The sequence below is a fragment of the Copadichromis virginalis genome, linkage group LG7 (assembly GCF_057382275.1).
Source record: "Copadichromis virginalis isolate Kocher_CV1m ecotype Utaka linkage group LG7, C_Virginalis_male_GT1.1, whole genome shotgun sequence".
NCBI lineage: Eukaryota > Metazoa > Chordata > Actinopteri > Cichliformes > Cichlidae > Copadichromis > Copadichromis virginalis.
This window is the reverse complement of record NC_140624.1, coordinates 69,991,801-70,009,783: the sequence shown is the minus strand read 5'-3', so window position 1 is coordinate 70,009,783 and position 17,983 is coordinate 69,991,801. Positions and strand designations below refer to the sequence as shown.

The window sequence follows — 17,983 nt, the reverse complement described above, 5'->3', positions numbered from 1 at the left end:
GGCAAGGAAATGCAGTTTGCATCCATCCAGAAGTGCTTTAGTGATATAGATATATTACAACATATATTAGCAATAGTATAGATATGTGAGTATATTACAGAAATGGGTCTATTATGGTATGTTATAATGTACACGGTATGAAGTATGTTGTGAATATTCTATAACTATAAGTATGTACAGGCTGTAGTGAGTACAAGCTATGTACAGGATATGAACAGGATATAAATATGAAAAACTATACAGAATATGAAATAAATAACTTTACAGAATCTGGGATATACAGCTATACAGAAATGGGAACTATGCAAGTTGTAAACAGTTGTAGGATTAAAGATTATCGTATGTACAGAATGATTATTTACACAGAGCTATACAGTAGTGCAGTTAAGATAAGTGAGGGTGTAGATAGTTTCTACAGAGGTATATAAAGTGCTGGTGGTTGTGAGTGGTGGTTCAGTCCATGTTATTATTGTGTGTTTGAGGGTACAGTTGTCCATTTGTGACAGTAGATGCGGGAAAGGGTTTGTGAAACTCTGAACTGGTTCTCGTTCTCTTTGAATTTCTGCACGACCTGGTTTCATCTTAAATTCGTTAACACTGTTGACCCTGAAGAGATGTCCCTGCGTCTCGACAAGGACAATATGTTACGGTTTGGAGGAGGACTCAAGCGCAGGACTCCAGTTCTGATGCTCACAAGAAGGATTTATTTACAAGTCACCAGGTGTATATACAAGAAGGTGCGGGGGGGTGCTATATACAGCTGAGTGGGGGGAGAAGGGGTCCCCAGGGAAGTCCAGGGGAAAGCACGCGTTCTTCAGATCATCCACACACACGATCACAGGCTCACACTCTGACACTGCCACACGGGAATCACACGGGGGAAAATCCAGGAAGCTCTGTAGACAGGGAGACAGGGTTAAGTACGACGCACAGAGGAAAACACTCTTAACTAGACTTTCTGTAGCTTGACTTCACTAACGCGTGGTAGACAATGATCCAGCGACGAACAGCAGTCACCTCTTGGCTTAAATGCTGCTCCCCTTAATGAGACCCAGGTGTCTCATCTCCCGAGGGCGTGGGTCGAGGGCGTGGGCCGAGGGCGTGGGCCGAGGGCGTGGGCCGAGGGCGTGAACCCACAGTGAGTTCCGCCCCGGCGAGAGAGAAGAGGAAGAGAAACAGAGAGGGCTGATCAGCGTGCAGCTGATCCGCCTGGCCGTGACACAATAAGGACCAGGACGAGTTTCACCCTTTAAAATATGACAAGAAGAATTTCTGACCAAGTCTAAGCATATGATGAGACAACCTGAGTAATAATATGAGCTAATAAAACACGTAAAAGGAGATTCAAATGGGACCCATCAATCCCAGAGGGACTCAGCAGACTCACAGAGCAGAGCAACTCAGATTCATTCAATTCAGTTTTATTTATAAAAATCACAACAACAGTTGCTTCAAGGAGCTTTATAATGTAAGGTAGATCCTACAATAATACAGAGAAAACCCAACAATCATGTGACCCCCTATGAGCAGCACTTTGGCGACAGTGGGAAGGAAAAACTCCCTTTTAACAGGAACAAACCTCCGGCAGAACCAGGCTCAGGGAGGGGCGGGGCCATCTGCTGTGATTGGTTGGGGTGAGAGAAGGAAGACAGGATAAAGACATGCTGTGGAAGAGAGACAGAGATTAATAACAGATATGATTCAATGCAGAGAGGTCTGTTAACACATGTTCGCTCTGATGGAAGAAGAGTAATTAGGATTACATGAACAGGCAGATCAAAACAAAAAGCTAGGTTTGATGCTTGCTGGCTTGTCCCCACCAGCTGCAGCAGCAAAGCTGGTCACCATGAGTCTGGACGAAGACGCCCGCTGGCTGGAGTGGGTGACCAAACAGTTTGAGACCATCGCCGGAGAGGACAAAGAGATTGACCTGGAGGAGTTCAAAACAGCTCTCAAGGTCAAAGAGGTGAGAATGGACTGGTGAGCAGTTTAGAAAAAACACCTGAAATGGGCCTCAATAACTCGTGTCCTCTAATTGTTCGCAGTCTTTCTTTGCTGAGCGTTTCTTCGCACTGTTCGACTCAGACGGCAGCGGCTCCATCAGCCTGGACGAACTGCTCAAAGCTCTGGACCTCCTGATCCACGGCAACGAGACCGACAAGCTCCGCTTCCTGTTCCAGGTCTACGACGTGGATGGTCAGCATTCGCTCATGCATCAACATTTACAACATTTACAACAAGAGTTATTTTCAAATGTTTCAGTCTGTCTAACAGTTGTAGATAAGAGATAGCTGACATCCTGAAGCAGGTAGAGGTCAGTTATCAGTTTTGTGGCCATGTTTCATTTTTATAACTCTGTAAAAGGCTGATGGGGTATCATCGTCAGCCCGCCAGGTGACGGGGCAGTTTCACTTAATCCTTTTTGCTTTCTGTAAACAGGCAGCGGTTCAATAGATCCAGACGAGCTGAAAACGGTTCTGAAGTCATGTTTGCGTGAGAGCGCCATCTCACTGCCGGAGGAGAAGCTGGATGACCTCACACTGGCTCTGTTTGAGTCCGCCGATAAGGACAACAGCGGCTCCATCACCTTTGAGGAGCTCAAAGCTGAACTGGAGACGTTCCCCGAGGTGATGGAGAACCTCACCATCAGGTCAGTACTGATGTCTGTTTATACACCTGTAAACCTGCAGACCTGCTAATACACCTGTAAACCTGCAGACCTGTTTATACACCTGTAAACCTGCAGACCTGTTTATACACCTGTAAACCTGCAGACCTGTTTATACACCTGTAAACCTGCAGACCCGTCTATACACCTGTAAACCTGCAGACCTGTTTATACACCTGTAAACTTGCAGACCTGTTTATACACCTGTAAACCTGCAGACCTGTTTATACACCTGTAAACCTGCAGACCTGTTTATACATCTGTAAACCTGCAGACCTGTTTATACACCTGTAAACCTGCAGACCTGTTTATACACCTGTAAACCTGCAGACCCGTCTATACACCTGTAAACTTGCAGACCTGTTTATACACCTGTAAACTTGCAGACCTGTTTATACATCTGTAAACCTGCAGACCTGCTTATACACCTGTAAACCTGCAGACCTGCTAATACACCTGTAAACCTGCAGACCTGTTTATACACCTGTAAACCTGCAGACCCGTCTATACACCTGTAAACTTGCAGACCTGTTTATACATCTGTAAACCTGCAGACCTGTTTATACACCTGCAAACCTGCAGACCTGTTTATACACCTGTAAACCTGCAGACCAGTTTATACACCTGTAAACCTGCAGACCCGTCTATACACCTGTAAACTTGCAGACCTGTTTATACACCTGTAAACCTGCAGACCTGTTTATACATCTGTAAACCTGCAGACCTGTTTATACACCTGCAAACCTGCAGACCTGTTTATACACCTGTAAACCTGCAGACCTGTTTATACACCTGTAAACTTGCAGACCTGTTTATACACCTGTAAACCTGCAGACCTGTTTATACATCTGTAAACCTGCAGACCTGCTAATACACCTGTAAACCTGCAGACCTGTCTATACACCTGTAAACCTGCAGACCTGCTAATACACCTGTAAACCTGCAGACCTGTTTATACACCTGCAAACCTGCAGACCTGTTTATACACCTGTAAACCTGCAGACCAGTTTATACACCTGTAAACCTGCAGACCTGTTTATACACCTGTAAACTTGCAGACCTGTTTATACACCTGTAAACCTGCAGACCTGTTTATACACCTGTAAACTTGCAGACCTGTTTATACACCTGTAAACCTGCAGACCTGTTTATACACCTGTAAACCTGCAGACCCGTCTATACACCTGTAAACTTGCAGACCTGTTTATACACCTGTAAACCTGCAGACCCGTCTATACACCTGTAAACTTGCAGACCTGTTTATACACCTGTAAACCTGCAGACCTGTTTATACACCTGTAAACTTGCAGACCAGTTTATACACCTGTAAACCTGCAGACCCGTCTATACACCTGTAAACTTGCAGACCTGTTTATACACCTGTAAACCTGCAGACCCGTCTATACACCTGTAAACTTGCAGACCTGTTTATACACCTGTAAACCTGCAGACCTGTTTATACACCTGTAAACTTGCAGACCAGTTTATACACCTGTAAACCTGCAGACCCGTCTATACACCTGTAAACCTGCAGACCTGTTTATACACCTGTAAACCTGCAGACCAGTTTATACACCTGTAAACCTGCAGACCCGTCTATACACCTGTAAACTTGCAGACCTGTTTATACACCTGTAAACCTGCAGACCTGTTTATACATCTGTAAACCTGCAGACCTGTTTATACACCTGCAAACCTGCAGACCTGTTTATACACCTGTAAACCTGCAGACCTGTTTATACACCTGTAAACTTGCAGACCTGTTTATACACCTGTAAACCTGCAGACCTGTTTATACATCTGTAAACCTGCAGACCTGCTAATACACCTGTAAACCTGCAGACCTGTCTATACACCTGTAAACCTGCAGACCTGCTAATACACCTGTAAACCTGCAGACCTGTTTATACACCTGCAAACCTGCAGACCTGTTTATACACCTGTAAACCTGCAGACCAGTTTATACACCTGTAAACCTGCAGACCTGTTTATACACCTGTAAACTTGCAGACCTGTTTATACACCTGTAAACCTGCAGACCTGTTTATACACCTGTAAACTTGCAGACCTGTTTATACACCTGTAAACCTGCAGACCTGTTTATACACCTGTAAACCTGCAGACCCGTCTATACACCTGTAAACTTGCAGACCTGTTTATACACCTGTAAACCTGCAGACCCGTCTATACACCTGTAAACTTGCAGACCTGTTTATACACCTGTAAACCTGCAGACCTGTTTATACACCTGTAAACTTGCAGACCTGTTTATACACCTGTAAACCTGCAGACCCGTCTATACACCTGTAAACTTGCAGACCTGTTTATACACCTGTAAACTTGCAGACCTGTTTATACACCTGTAAACCTGCAGACCTGTTTATACACCTGCAAACCTGCAGACCTGTTTATACACCTGCAAACCTGCAGACCTGTTTATACATCTGTAAACCTGCAGACCTGCTAATACACCTGTAAACCTGCAGACCTGCTAATACACCTGTAAACCTGCAGACCTGCTTATACACCTGCAAACCTGCAGACCTGTTTATACACCTGTAAACCTGCAGACCTGTTTATACACCTGTAAACCTGCAGATCTGCTAATACACCTGTAAACCTGCAGACCCGTCTATACACCTGTAAACTTGCAGACCTGCTTATACACCTGTAAACCTGCAGACCTGCTAATACACCTGTAAACCTGCAGACCTGTTTATACACCTGTAAACCTGCAGACCTGCTAATACACCTGTAAACCTGCAGACCTGCTAATACACCTGTAAACCTGCAGACCTGTTTATACACCTGTAAACCTGCAGACCTGTTTATACACCTGTAAACCTGCAGACCTGTTTATACACCTGCAAACCTGCAGACCTGTTTATACATCTGTAAACCTGCAGACCTGCTAATACACCTGTAAACCTGCAGACCTGCTAATACACCTGTAAACCTGCAGACCTGCTTATACACCTGCAAACCTGCAGACCTGTTTATACACCTGTAAACCTGCAGATCTGCTAATACACCTGTAAACCTGCAGACCTGCTTATACACCTGTAAACCTGCAGACCTGTTTATACACCTGTAAACCTGCAGACCTGTCTATAAACCTGTAAACCTGCAGACCTGCTTATACACCTGTAAACCTGCAGACCTGTTTATACACCTGTAAACCTGCAGACCTGTCTATAAACCTGTAAACCTGCAGACCTGCTAATACACCTGTAAACCTGCAGACCTGTTTATACACCTGTAAACCTGCAGACCTGTTTATACATCTGTAAACCTGCAGACCTGTTTATACACCTGTAAACCTGCAGACCTGTTTATACATCTGTAAACCTGCAGACCTGCTAATACACCTGTAAACCTGCAGACCTGTTTATACACCTTTAAACCTGCAGACCAGTTTATACACCTGTAAACCTGCAGACCTGTTTATACATCTGTAAACCTGCAGACCTGTTTATACACCTGTAAACCTGCAGACCTGTTTATACACCTGTAAACCTGCAGACCTGCTAATACACCTGTAAACCTGCAGACCTGTTTATACATCTGTAAACCTGCAGACCTGTTTATACACCTGTAAACCTGCAGACCTGTTTATACACCTGTAAACCTGCAGACCTGCTAATACACCTGTAAACCTGCAGACCTGCTAATACACCTGTAAACCTGCAGACCTGTTTATACATCTGTAAACCTGCAGACCTGTTTATACACCTGTAAACCTGCAGACCTGTTTATACACCTGTAAACCTGCAGACCTGCTAATACACCTGTAAACCTGCAGACCTGCTAATACACCTGTAAACCTGCAGACCTGTTTATACATCTGTAAACCTGCAGACCTGTTTATACACCTGTAAACCTGCAGACCTGCTAATACACCTTTAAACCTGCAGACCTGCTAATACACCTGTAAACCTGCAGACCTGTTTATACATCTGTAAACCTGCAGACCTGCTAATACACCTGTAAACCTGCAGACCTGTTTATACACCTGTAAACCTGCAGACCTGTTTATACATCTGTAATCCTGCAGACCTGTTTATACACCTGTAAACCTGCAGACCTGTTTATACACCTGTAAACCTGCAGACCTGTTTATACACCTGTAAACCTGCAGATCTGCTAATACACCTGTAAACCTGCAGACCTGCTAATACACCTGTAAACCTGCAGATCTGCTAATACACCTGTAAACCTGCAGACCTGCTAATACACCTGTAAACCTGCAGATCTGCTAATACACCTGTAAACCTGCAGACCTGCTAATACACCTGTTCTGTTTTTCATCTTCCCCTCAGCGCTGCTAACTGGCTGAAGCCTCCTGATCTGGACCAGAAGAAGCGTCACACCCCTCGCTACCTGACCCGGGCCTACTGGCAGAACAACAGCCGGAAGCTGCTGTTCCTGGCTGTGTACTCCCTCCTTAATCTGCTGCTGTTCATCGTCGCCATGTTGCGCCACAGCTACGGTGGGCCTTGGTTCATGGTGGCCAAAGGCTGCGGCCAGTGCCTCAACTTTAACTGCACCTTCGTCATGGTATGACACAAACTGCATCCTTACGTGTCTGTGTCTCTTTCCCTCCATCGTGGTGCCGGTGCAAGAAATGGCTTCCGGTCGAGAGCCGGTTCTCCCACCGTGCCTTTTCGGCTTCAGCCTGCATTTCCATTAGCATCATGTTCCATCCACACTATGGTGGACATGCGATGTGGGCTGCATAAGTGGAACATCTAAAAGGCCGTCTTTGCTGCATTAACCCCTGACATAGCCACCATCGGGTCCAGTCTGGACCAGTTGGAAGCAGTGAAACCAGTTCTAATGCCAGCACCACATGGCGCCACATTTCTACACATAACACTCATGAAAAGGTTTTTAAATTTGATGCACTACTCACAGCAGATGATACCTAAACCTATCAGAGCTGTATCAGAGGAGAACTAAACTGATTGTGGATATAAAACAGTAATTTTACGCTGACTGATTTTTTCTGTCTACACAAAAAAAGCAACAAAAGCAATAAAGTAACAAACGTGCAGCTGCTCCTGTTTATGTGGGTGCTGTCTGTACCAACCACAGTATTTATCACAGTCATTAAACTCATGATCACTCAGCAGAATGAAGCCACCAGTTAACCCAGCTAAACCTGTGAGGCAATAATCATTGCACCACAGCTGAGTACTTTCACACAAAGGAAAGGAATCAGCAGAGAGGGGGCTGTGCTGTGTCTTAGTGTCCAGCAGAGGGCAGCACAGACGTTTCCTTCTCTATTTATCTTGTGCAGTGCAGCTGAAAACAAAACACACATGTGCTGATTCAAATCAGAGCTGCCTGCAAACTCAGATAAAGCCAGGAAAGAGGAAACACCCAGGAGTCAGATCAGCACGTAAGCTGCATCACTGAGCTTGGACCCGCTGCACCATCCTGTGATTCAGAGTGGTGTCACATGACAGTATGAGCGTAAGTCCAGCTGAAATCTCAGCACACGCGTGTTGTGGTGGCGTCTTCGTTTCCAGGTGCTGATGCTGCGGCGCTGTTTGACCTGGCTCAGGGCCACGTGGGTGGTGAGGGTGTTTCCTCTGGATCAGAACATCCTGCTGCACCAGATTGTGGGCTGCGCCATCCTCGGATTCACGCTGGTGCACACCGCCGCACACGCCTTTAACTTCGGTATAAGCACACACCCACAAGCACACAGGTGTATACAGGTGTAAACAGGTGTAGACTGGTGTCCCGGTGCTGTTTGTCTCAGTCCAGATGACGGAGAGCGGTGAGTACAGCCTGTGGGAGTACCTGCTGACCACCCGCCCTGGGATTGGCTGGGTGAAGGGGACAGCCTCGCTGACTGGAGTCGTCCTGCAGGTGCTGATCTGCCTCATGGTGCTCTGCTCCAGCACGTTCGTGCGCCGCAGCGGACACTTCGAGGTAATAGACACGGTTTTCTCTGTGTGCGTGGTCTGCTTCCTGCCGCGAGATGCTGACCGCCGTTTCCTCCGCAGGTCTTTTACTGGTCTCACCTGTCCTATGTGTGGGTTTGGATCCTGCTGATCATTCACTGTGCAAACTTCTGGAAGTGGTTCGTGGTTCCAGGTCTGGTGTTCGTGCTGGAGAAGATCGTGGGGATTGCCGTGTCCCATATGGGAGGCCTCTACATCGTGGAGGTCAACCTGCTGCCTTCCAAGGTGCCGAACACAAAGCGAGCCCGGCGCCCCGATCGGCGCCCGAGGTCCACCGATGTCTGATGGTGTTTTTTGTCTGTCAGGTGACTCATCTGGTGATCAAGCGTCCCCAGTTCTTCCAGTTCAAACCTGGAGATTATGTCTTCATCAACATCCCAGTGATCGCCAAATATGAGTGGCACCCGTTCACCATCAGCAGCGCTCCCGAGCAGTCAGGTACACCTCACACTCTCAGCACTGAAACAGTCCTCATAAGTTCAGCCGGTCCCAGACTTTTGGATGCGCTCTCAGGGCTTTCTGTCCGCTGGACTGCAGTGGAGTCTGAGCTCTACGTTACACATGAGGTAACATTTCTAGTAAAAAAACCCGCAGATTCCACCTGCTGACACTGAGAACAATGAGCTGAAAGACTCCAGCAGGTATAACTGTGGATGGGAATGGCAGAACCTTTCAGCTTAGAACGTTGGTTTGTGTTTATTGATCCTCTCTGATGAGATTTCAGGTAAAAGCTTCGGTCTCCTTTTTGTTTAGTTTCTCTGGGTGGGTTTTAACCGTCTAATGAAACTGGTGTAAGTTCTGTGTCTTCACTTGTCGTTCTGCAGATACTCTGTGGCTGCACATCCGCTCGCTGGGCCAGTGGACCACCCGGCTGTATGAGTACTTCAGAGAGCTGGAGAGCGAGGCTCTGGGTCCCAACAGACTCGCCACCAGCCTGCGGAAGCGCCGGCAGCTGCCGAGAGCTCAGGTTAGACTCTGACACACCTGCACTCGCTGGGTCTCCGCCTGCTTCCTGTGCGTGACATCTCCAATGTGGTTTCCTGTAGGACGACATGTTCAGCTCTGCCGATGGTAACGGAGCCGTGGCGTCTAATGAGGACGGCGCCATCGAGCTGACGATGTACCGACAGAGCGGCTCGCCGTCGGGGGAGGCCTCCGAGTCCGGAGATCAGGGACTCGTGCAACCTTTTCCAGACGGTCTGGGATCAGCAGAGCGAGGAGAGGTCAGGAGGAGAGTTCAGCCTTTAACAAATATGAATCTACTGCACTGAGAAGAACGAACCACATCATAAGTCTGAGACATTCATCCCTGCGTCGTAATGATCGCTATGAAGGGCCAGACATGTAAAGTTTATCTACATGCTTCAATAAATCAGCAACATAAATACAAATATCCTCGATCATATTGTTGGAAATCTCTGTTATTAGTTCCAGAAAACATGTAGTTAAATAACACCTGCATCTGCAAGCCACTTTGCCCCCCTCCTTACTGAAATATATTTGAACCATTTTCTTTGCCCAGTAAACTTACAGAAATCTGATGACACCTTCAATGTGTGTTTGGTTTACTGACAGAAGAGTTTTAGTACATGTGTTTCTGGTTTTCTTCTAAACTGCAGGTTTCTGCTAAGCTGACTGAGAACCACAGATTCTGCAACATCAAGGTGAGGAGCTCAGAGCATGAATCAGTTTTTATATGATTGTGTATAAGTTACAGTGAGAAGAGCTCTGTGGCAGTGTTGAACCAGCAGACAATTATTATCATTATTTTATCAGCCTTCGCACACAGTATCAGGTTTTCCCCTGAAAGTCCAAAAAGCCCAAAATTTGGAGGTTGGGTGGAGGAACATGTTATTAAAATGGACTTAAACTCCCTGACAGTTGGTAGTTCAGGCAGTTTCGGCTCCTTATAGGGCAGCAAGAGATTCATATGTTCAGATTCAGATTCTTCGGTTTATGTGTGAAAAACTTGGTTTGGGTTTACACCAGGGGTGGGCAATCTCAGTCCACGAGGGCTGGTGTCCCCTGCAGGTTTTAGTTGTGTCCTCGAACCAACACAGCTGGTTTAAATGGCTAAATTAGCTCCTCAACATGTCCTGAAGTTCTCCAGAGGCTTGGTAACGAACTAATCATGTGATTGACCCAGGGTGAGATCTAAAACCTGCAGGACACCGGCCCTCGTGGACTGAGATTGCCCACCCCTGGTTTACACTGACAGGTTTGATTTTGCAACGTTTTTCTCTATGATGTGAAATTTTCTTCCTGTTAAAATAATTTAATATGAGTTTGAAAAAAACATTTTTTATTTGTATTTCTGATTTTTTTGTGAAGCACTTTGTGATTTTTATCTGTGAAATGTGCTATAAATACATTTTACTTACTTACTATGTGCACACAAAAAGGATTTTTCCATGTTTTTGCAGTGAGACCTGGCAGATCCATCACATTGCCTTTGCTTCGTTCTCAGCACTGTTTATATCATCTGTATTTCTTTGTAGAAAGAGTTTGTGTAAAAACCGACTCTGCTGGGAAAATAGAGCTCAAAGAGAGCGAACATTGGTCAGAGTCATTGTGCTGTTTCTGAAAAACTTACAGCTTTAGCCGAAACTACATAGGACCGAGAGTAGAACCCTGAGGAACACCTCTGACACTGTGGGTGAAACCGTTAACCTTCAGCTGACACAGGCGTAGTTTGTCAGGAATCGCTCGTTTCAGACGCAGCTTCTTGTTGAATGTCTGCCATGTGACAGTGTTACGTAGACGGGCCGTACGGGACTCCGACACGGCAGATCTTTGCCTCCGAACACGCCGTTCTGATCGGGGCAGGAATCGGCATCACACCCTTCGCCTCCATCCTGCAAAGCATCATGTACCGGTAAGACGCCCACAGACCTGTGCTCCACCCCTCAGTCCCTCCATCAGCCCAGCTGTTCAGTTCAAGTCATGTGTAAACTGCAAGTTTATAATCAGCTGTAATCTGTCGACATGCTGGACGTTTATTCAGGATCTCTCCTCATTGCTCTGCTGTGATAATATAATCAATGAGAATAAGCTCCAGTGATGTCCTCTTTCAGCTTTGCCAGAAAATAGAGTTATGTGATACTGGATCATTTTCAACAATAAATAAAAAGTTGTTCATTTTTTTTAACTTTTAGGACTCAGAAGGTTAGACGCGTTATAATTACGTCTCTCGTGTTCAGTCACCCTCTCCACCGTTTGTTTTTTACAGTGAGTAAAATCATGAAATGAATATAAAACTGACTCCAGGTGTTTCTGCGGCTCAGGTACCGCATGAGGAAGCAGAACTGTCCCAGCTGTAAATACTCGTGGTGCGAGAACATCAAAGACAGCGAGATGAAGCTGCGCAAAGTAAGAAAAGTGCATCCCAACAACAGCTCACTGTACTGCAATGAAGCACACGTGGACACCAGGATGTTCTTCACCCTGCAGGTTGACTTCATCTGGATCAACAGAGACCAGAAGTCCTTCGAGTGGTTTGTCAGTTTGCTCACCAAACTGGAGATGGACCAGGCCGACGAGGAGCCGGAAGGTGAGAGAGATGCTTCAAATTAGAGAGGGAAAGAGCATGGGGAGGAAGGAAGGGATGGAGTCGGTTAATATTACGTAAATGGAAGTAAGCAGACCGGGTTATGTAATTAACGTGAGACTGGAATGAAAGAGTATTATCAAGTATGACACCCAAACTCTTAACCTGAGGGGAGGGAAGGGTGGGAGAATTTTCAATGTTAATGGAAAAGCTGTGGGCTTTGGTTAAGATAGAAGCTGTACCAACAAGTAAAACTTCAGTTTTATTACTGTTGAGTTTGAGGAAATTGGAGGAGAACCAGGGTCTAATCTCAATAAGACAGTCTGAGAGGGAGGAAGGTGGGAGGGATGAACTGGGTTTAGAAGAAAGGCAGAGCTGGGTGTCATCGGCATAACAGTGAAAATTTATATTATATTTTCGGAATATATAACCAAGACGGAGCATGTAAGTAATGAATAAAAGAGGCCCTAATACTGAACCCTGGGGCACACCAGCAGAAACAGGACAGAGAGCTGAAGAATGGGATTTAAGTTGGATAAACTGAGTGCGGTCTGAGAGATAGGAGGTGAACCAGGTAAGTGGGGTATGACTAATACCAATGGAAGCTCACCGGTTCAGGAGAATATTGTGAGAAATGGTATCAAACGCCGCACTAAGATCAAGAAGGATGAGGATGGATAGGAGACCAGAATCAGCTGCCATCAGAAGGTCATTGGTAATCCTTAACAGAGCAGTTTCTGTGCTATGATTGGGGCGGAAACCAGATTGAAATGGTTCATAGAGATTATGGTCATTGAGATGTGAATGAAGCTGGGCGGCGACAACTTTTTCAAGAATTTTTGAAATAAAGGGGAGATTTGATATAGGGCGAAGATGATCAAAGTTATTGGGGTCTGCACCAGGCTTTTTGAGAGTTGGAATAACAGAAGCCTTTTTCAGTGCTTCAGGAACAAGTCCAGTGTTCAGGGAGGAATGAATAATATTGGTTATGAGAGGTGCTAAAGAGGGAAGACAGGCTTTAACTAACACAGTAGGGAGAGGGTCAAGTTGACAGGTTGATGACTTAGATTTTTTAATGAGATTAGATACATCAGTTATGGAGGGAAGAGTAAAGCTTGAAAATAGCTGACAGGAAGACAGTGGGGGAAACAGGAAGTCTACTTCAGAGTCGGGAGCTCCCACAGAGTTAAGTTGATGGTGGATATCTGAGATTTTACAAGTGAAAAAAGAAATAAGAGAATTGCAAAAATCAACAGAATACATGTGGGAGGGGAATGTGTCTGGAGGTTTTGTAATTTTACTGAACAATGAATAGAGGGACCTGGAGTTACCTTCATTAGAACTAATTAAACCAGAGTAGTAAGCAGATTTGGCTGAGGCAATGCAGTCCTTATAGAACAAAACATGATCATTGTGCATTTCTTTATGTACAGTAAGTCCGGTTTTCTTGAATAGACGTTCGAGTTGGCGTCCTTTAGCTTTAAGGTGACGCAGGTCGGAGGTAAACCATGGAGCTGAACGGGAAAATGAGACAGTTCGATGTTTAAGGGGAGCAAATATGTTAAGAAGGTTATGAAGGTTGACATTATAATGACAAACGAGTTCGTGAGGGGTTGAGGAGCAGTGGATAGATGGAAGGTCGTGGACGGCAGATGAAAAAACAGCTGGGTTGATATTACTAATTTTCCTAAAAGTGATATTACAAGAGACACAGGTTTTGGAAGCGGTTATGTTTGCATCAAAAGAAATAAACATATGATCAGACTGGGGAAACAATGTGGCTTTACAATGGGTGGGGGTAATGCCAGAACAACAGACCAAATCCAGGATATGACCTTTAGAGTGGGTAGGAAATTTTATGTATTGTAGAAGCCCAAAACTTTCCAGGCAGGAGGTAAAATCTCTGGAAAGAGGGATTTTATTATTGTCCATATGAATATTGAAGTCACCAGCAATGATGAGATTTGGAGAAAGTACAGAGAAATGAGTGAGAAGAGCAGAAAATTCATTTAAAAACTCCTTGTTTGGCTTAGGTGGCCGATAAACAGTACATATGATGGTGGGGGTAGATCCAGGGAGCTGTAGTGCAGTGTATTCAAATGAATGGGAGGGAGGGGCAGAGACAGGGGCTGTATCCCGATTCAGGGTCTGCAGCCTTAAAGGCCGCATTTTAAGGCCGATTACGTCACAGCGACGCGACGAAGGCTGTCCCAATTTGAAGGCTGCTCGAAATGTGGCCCTCAAATGCGTCCTTCATTTCCCTGAATTTTAAGGCTGTGGCGGTGTAGACTTCAGTCGTGTCCAAATTCATGGGCTGCATCCTCCTGAGGACCCAGCCTTCGCGGTCTACGTAGGCCGGATCCTCAGAGGGTCGGGTAGGCCGGAAGTAAACGGCTGTGAAATTGGACGGTCTCGCCTTCTGATTAGCGTCGCCGCTGTCTCGGTGGAGTTTAATAAACTCGGCCGTCTGCTCCTTGCTATCTAAAATATAACCAGACACTGGTGTAAATTCTCGACTGGCTCATACTTCTGTTTAATCAGTTTTCTGTTTGACGTTTATTCAGCTGTGTGAAAACCAAGGAGGAACCCACCCGGGGGATTAATAAAGTTTTATTTTATCTAATCTAATAACTTTAATCTCAGCCAAACCGATTTACACACGAACAAACAAAACACTGAAAAAAGCCCAACAATAGCATTTTTAAGTTGTCTAAGTGACTTATATATTACGTTTAACCCGAGTAGCGAAACTCCGCGATGATCTGAAAATGATGTGCCGGGAGTTGTGCCGTTCTCGGCGGCTTCAGTGACCCTCAAGCTCCTGGCTAGCTGTCGAGCTGGTGGGTAGCAGACATCTCCGAAAACGTCGAAGCACTTTTGCAAATATGCGATATCTTGATAAACCGAGCAGATATTTGATGTTTGCACAGCTACTTTCTCGCCAGGAGTGGAGTCATTGAGAGAAACAAAGTCATTGGGCTGTTGCCATGTTTCAGTCAAGCAAAGAAAGTCCAACTTACGATCACAGAGGAGATCATGGACGAGATGTCCCTTACCAGTGAGAGAGCGGATGTTTAATAGACCGAACTTGATGCTGGAGTTGCCATGCCTGACAGTGGGCTTAGTTGATCTAGCCAGGTGGGCCAGCACACTGTGGTCAGTCTTGCAGGGAGGACGACGAGTTTTTGACCAGATGGAAAATATTGAGTTAGTGTCACTGATGTTGAACTTCCGCCGAAGCCTTCGGTGGATATACCTGCGGCGGGGCTGGAAGGCGATGTCCGGGTAGAAGTATAGAGCCACAGGTGGAGAGACAGCCAGGCAGAAACAGAGCTGCAAAAGATCCGTAGCAGAGTACTGGAGAGGAGCTGTCGCCGGGTGATGAATGATGGATAAAAAAACCCCAGGTGAGCCACACCAACACCCTGTGGATCCGCATCTTAATCAGGGCCGAGCACTGAGCACAGACGGAGGGACCGAACACTGACAGCTGCAGCGCAAGCAATAGAAGCCCGCAGATATTGCGAAAACAAGTCAAAGCAGGGTTGCGCCTTAGATACTTGGTTCAAATTGTCGTCAGCAACTGAAAAAAAATTATAATAAAAATAGTAATAGTAGATAATAATAACAACCGGTGAGCAGCGGCAGCAAGCGCGCCAACGTTCACTCGACCGGACGTCCAATATCTCCTGTGAATATTGATCGTATAGACGTCTGTGAGGGAAGTCTTCATCTCTGAGCTCAGTAAACACTTTCCTGATGAGTTTATGGTCTCAGCCGCTGGTTTCAGGTCTTAAGAAATAAAACGAATTAATTTTGGAAATGATGATGTCATTAGAGACACAAAGCAGCAGATTCAGGACAACGTCTGGAAATGTAGACAGACTTTGAAGACACTAATAATAGTTTTCATTATTGAGTTATTTCCTTCCACGTGGTGTTTAAAGTCCTGCAGAGACGCTGCTGTGCGCTCGTTAACACAATGCTGATGTTTGTTAGGACGCTTCCTGGAGATGCACATGTACATGACGTCAGCGCTCAGCAAGAACGACATGAAGGCCATTGGCCTGCAGATGGCGCTCGACCTTCTGGCCAAGAAGGAGAAGAGAGACTCGATCACTGGACTGAGGACCAGAACCCAACCGGGCCGACCCGAGTGGGGGAAGGTGAGGCGTTGCGTTGGTTTAACTTGGTCTTCTTCTTTTCTGTTATTGGTATTTTTCAAGGAGAGTTTGGGACCCTTCCTGAATAGTTTTGGAAGGTTTTGGTAGAGTGTCCTCTTTGGGTGACATGTGATCCTGGACCTGATAAAGTAACATTGGGCTAAATCAGACAGGCTCAACACGGCGAAAATGTTTTGGCTTTAAATAGAGGCTACAAACAGAAAACAGCATCCATGGACATCTGCTTCTCGGGGGGACATTCGCACCAGACTCTGTCAGGAGTCACCACACATGAGTTCATCACAAATTCGGAAAGTTCTCCTTAAAATTTTGTAAAGACTGAAAAATTTAGCAATGAACCTATCTCTGAGGTTTCAGGCTGCCATGGATGGCCATTTAAAACATTTAAGGTCCTGGATGTTAGTTCCTGGAAAGGAAACTACTTCTTCTGGAGTTTATTTTATTGAAGTAGAGGGGAGACCGAGACATGATGGTTCTCCAATAGCGGTTTAGTTTTATCAATCAAGGAGCGTCGGTGTGTTTTGCAGTATCAGCTCCTAATAAAATACTCTGTGTGTGTGTTTCAGGTGTTTCAGAAGGTGTCTGAGGAGAACAAAGGGAAGGTACATGTGTTTTACTGCGGCGCTCCCGCTCTGGCCAAAGTCATCAAAGCTCAGTGTGAACACTTCGGCTTCAACTTCTACAAGGAGAACTTCTGAGGAGGTCACGGGCCGTCAGCACACACCTGCAGCTGTGTGTGTGTGTGCGTGTGTGCGTGTATCGCTGATGTTGTGGAGACATTAATCATTTTATGTGTTCACATTTTGTTGGACCCGCCTCCTTTTTGGGGGTGTGAGGCACAGAGTATGGGGCTTTGTCGAAAGTGACCTATCATGAGAGCAGCTTCGCATGATTTACAGCTCAAAATAATCCTTCTTTATCAGAAACTGGCCCTAGGAACTTCCTGTCAAAGTGGAATAAAGGCAATTTGTGTTGCATTTGTATTTGTTGTAACTTCTGCTGCCCTCTTGGAAAAAAAGAGACCTGGTCTCTCAGTGAGACTTTTCCCTGCACAGGTTAGAGAAATATCCCAGTAATGTTTATGGACCTTATGGGTTTGTATGGAAGCTTGTTTCTACTACTGGAAAAAAAAAGTGCCATCCACGAGTAAACAAAGTCAACCAAAAAAAGCTATTTTTAAAAACTTTTCTCTGAGTGATTTTTATGAAAAGTTTGACTTATTAATTTGAAATGTTAGGATACTAAACCTAAATTTGGACTTTTTCACAAAAATACTTGCGTATGGCACATCTTTATTTAATAATAAAATCTAATCTTGTTTGTTATTTTACTTATTTTAGATTTTAATAATTACTGTGTCTGATCCATCTGTGGCAGGTTATCGTGTTAATGATGTTTATGTGTATGAACTGTCCAAATAAAAACAAATAAATAAACATTTCTGATCTCTTTAATAAAAGCAACTGTTTCCAGGCTTTCTAATCGATGTCAGAGCTGCTTCCTGCTGCCCAACAATATATGATAGGACTCCAGTGCTTGAATTACCCTCACAATAAAGCGTGAAACCGCCTTTCTTGAAAACAGTTTCTTTGATGGCTTCGTTTCCGGGCAG

General features: G+C 45.3%; 1 protein-coding gene across 1 annotated transcript; it reads left to right on the top strand.

Annotated features, from left to right (window-relative positions):
• The first annotated feature begins 1,805 nt into the window (after positions 1-1,805).
• Positions 1,806-17,836, top strand: nox5 (NADPH oxidase, EF-hand calcium binding domain 5). Its single transcript, XM_085465028.1, has 16 exons — positions 1,806-1,966; positions 2,046-2,196; positions 2,440-2,650; positions 6,988-7,225; positions 8,200-8,353; positions 8,436-8,608; positions 8,683-8,865; positions 8,946-9,078; positions 9,465-9,607; positions 9,687-9,863; positions 10,260-10,304; positions 11,391-11,515; positions 11,925-12,009; positions 12,091-12,190; positions 16,187-16,353; positions 16,938-17,836. Exons 1-16 carry the CDS (start codon positions 1,847-1,849, stop codon positions 17,067-17,069), a joined length of 2,337 nt encoding a protein of 778 aa, XP_085321154.1. The 5' UTR covers positions 1,806-1,846; the 3' UTR covers positions 17,070-17,836.
• The last annotated feature ends 147 nt before the right edge of the window (positions 17,837-17,983 follow it).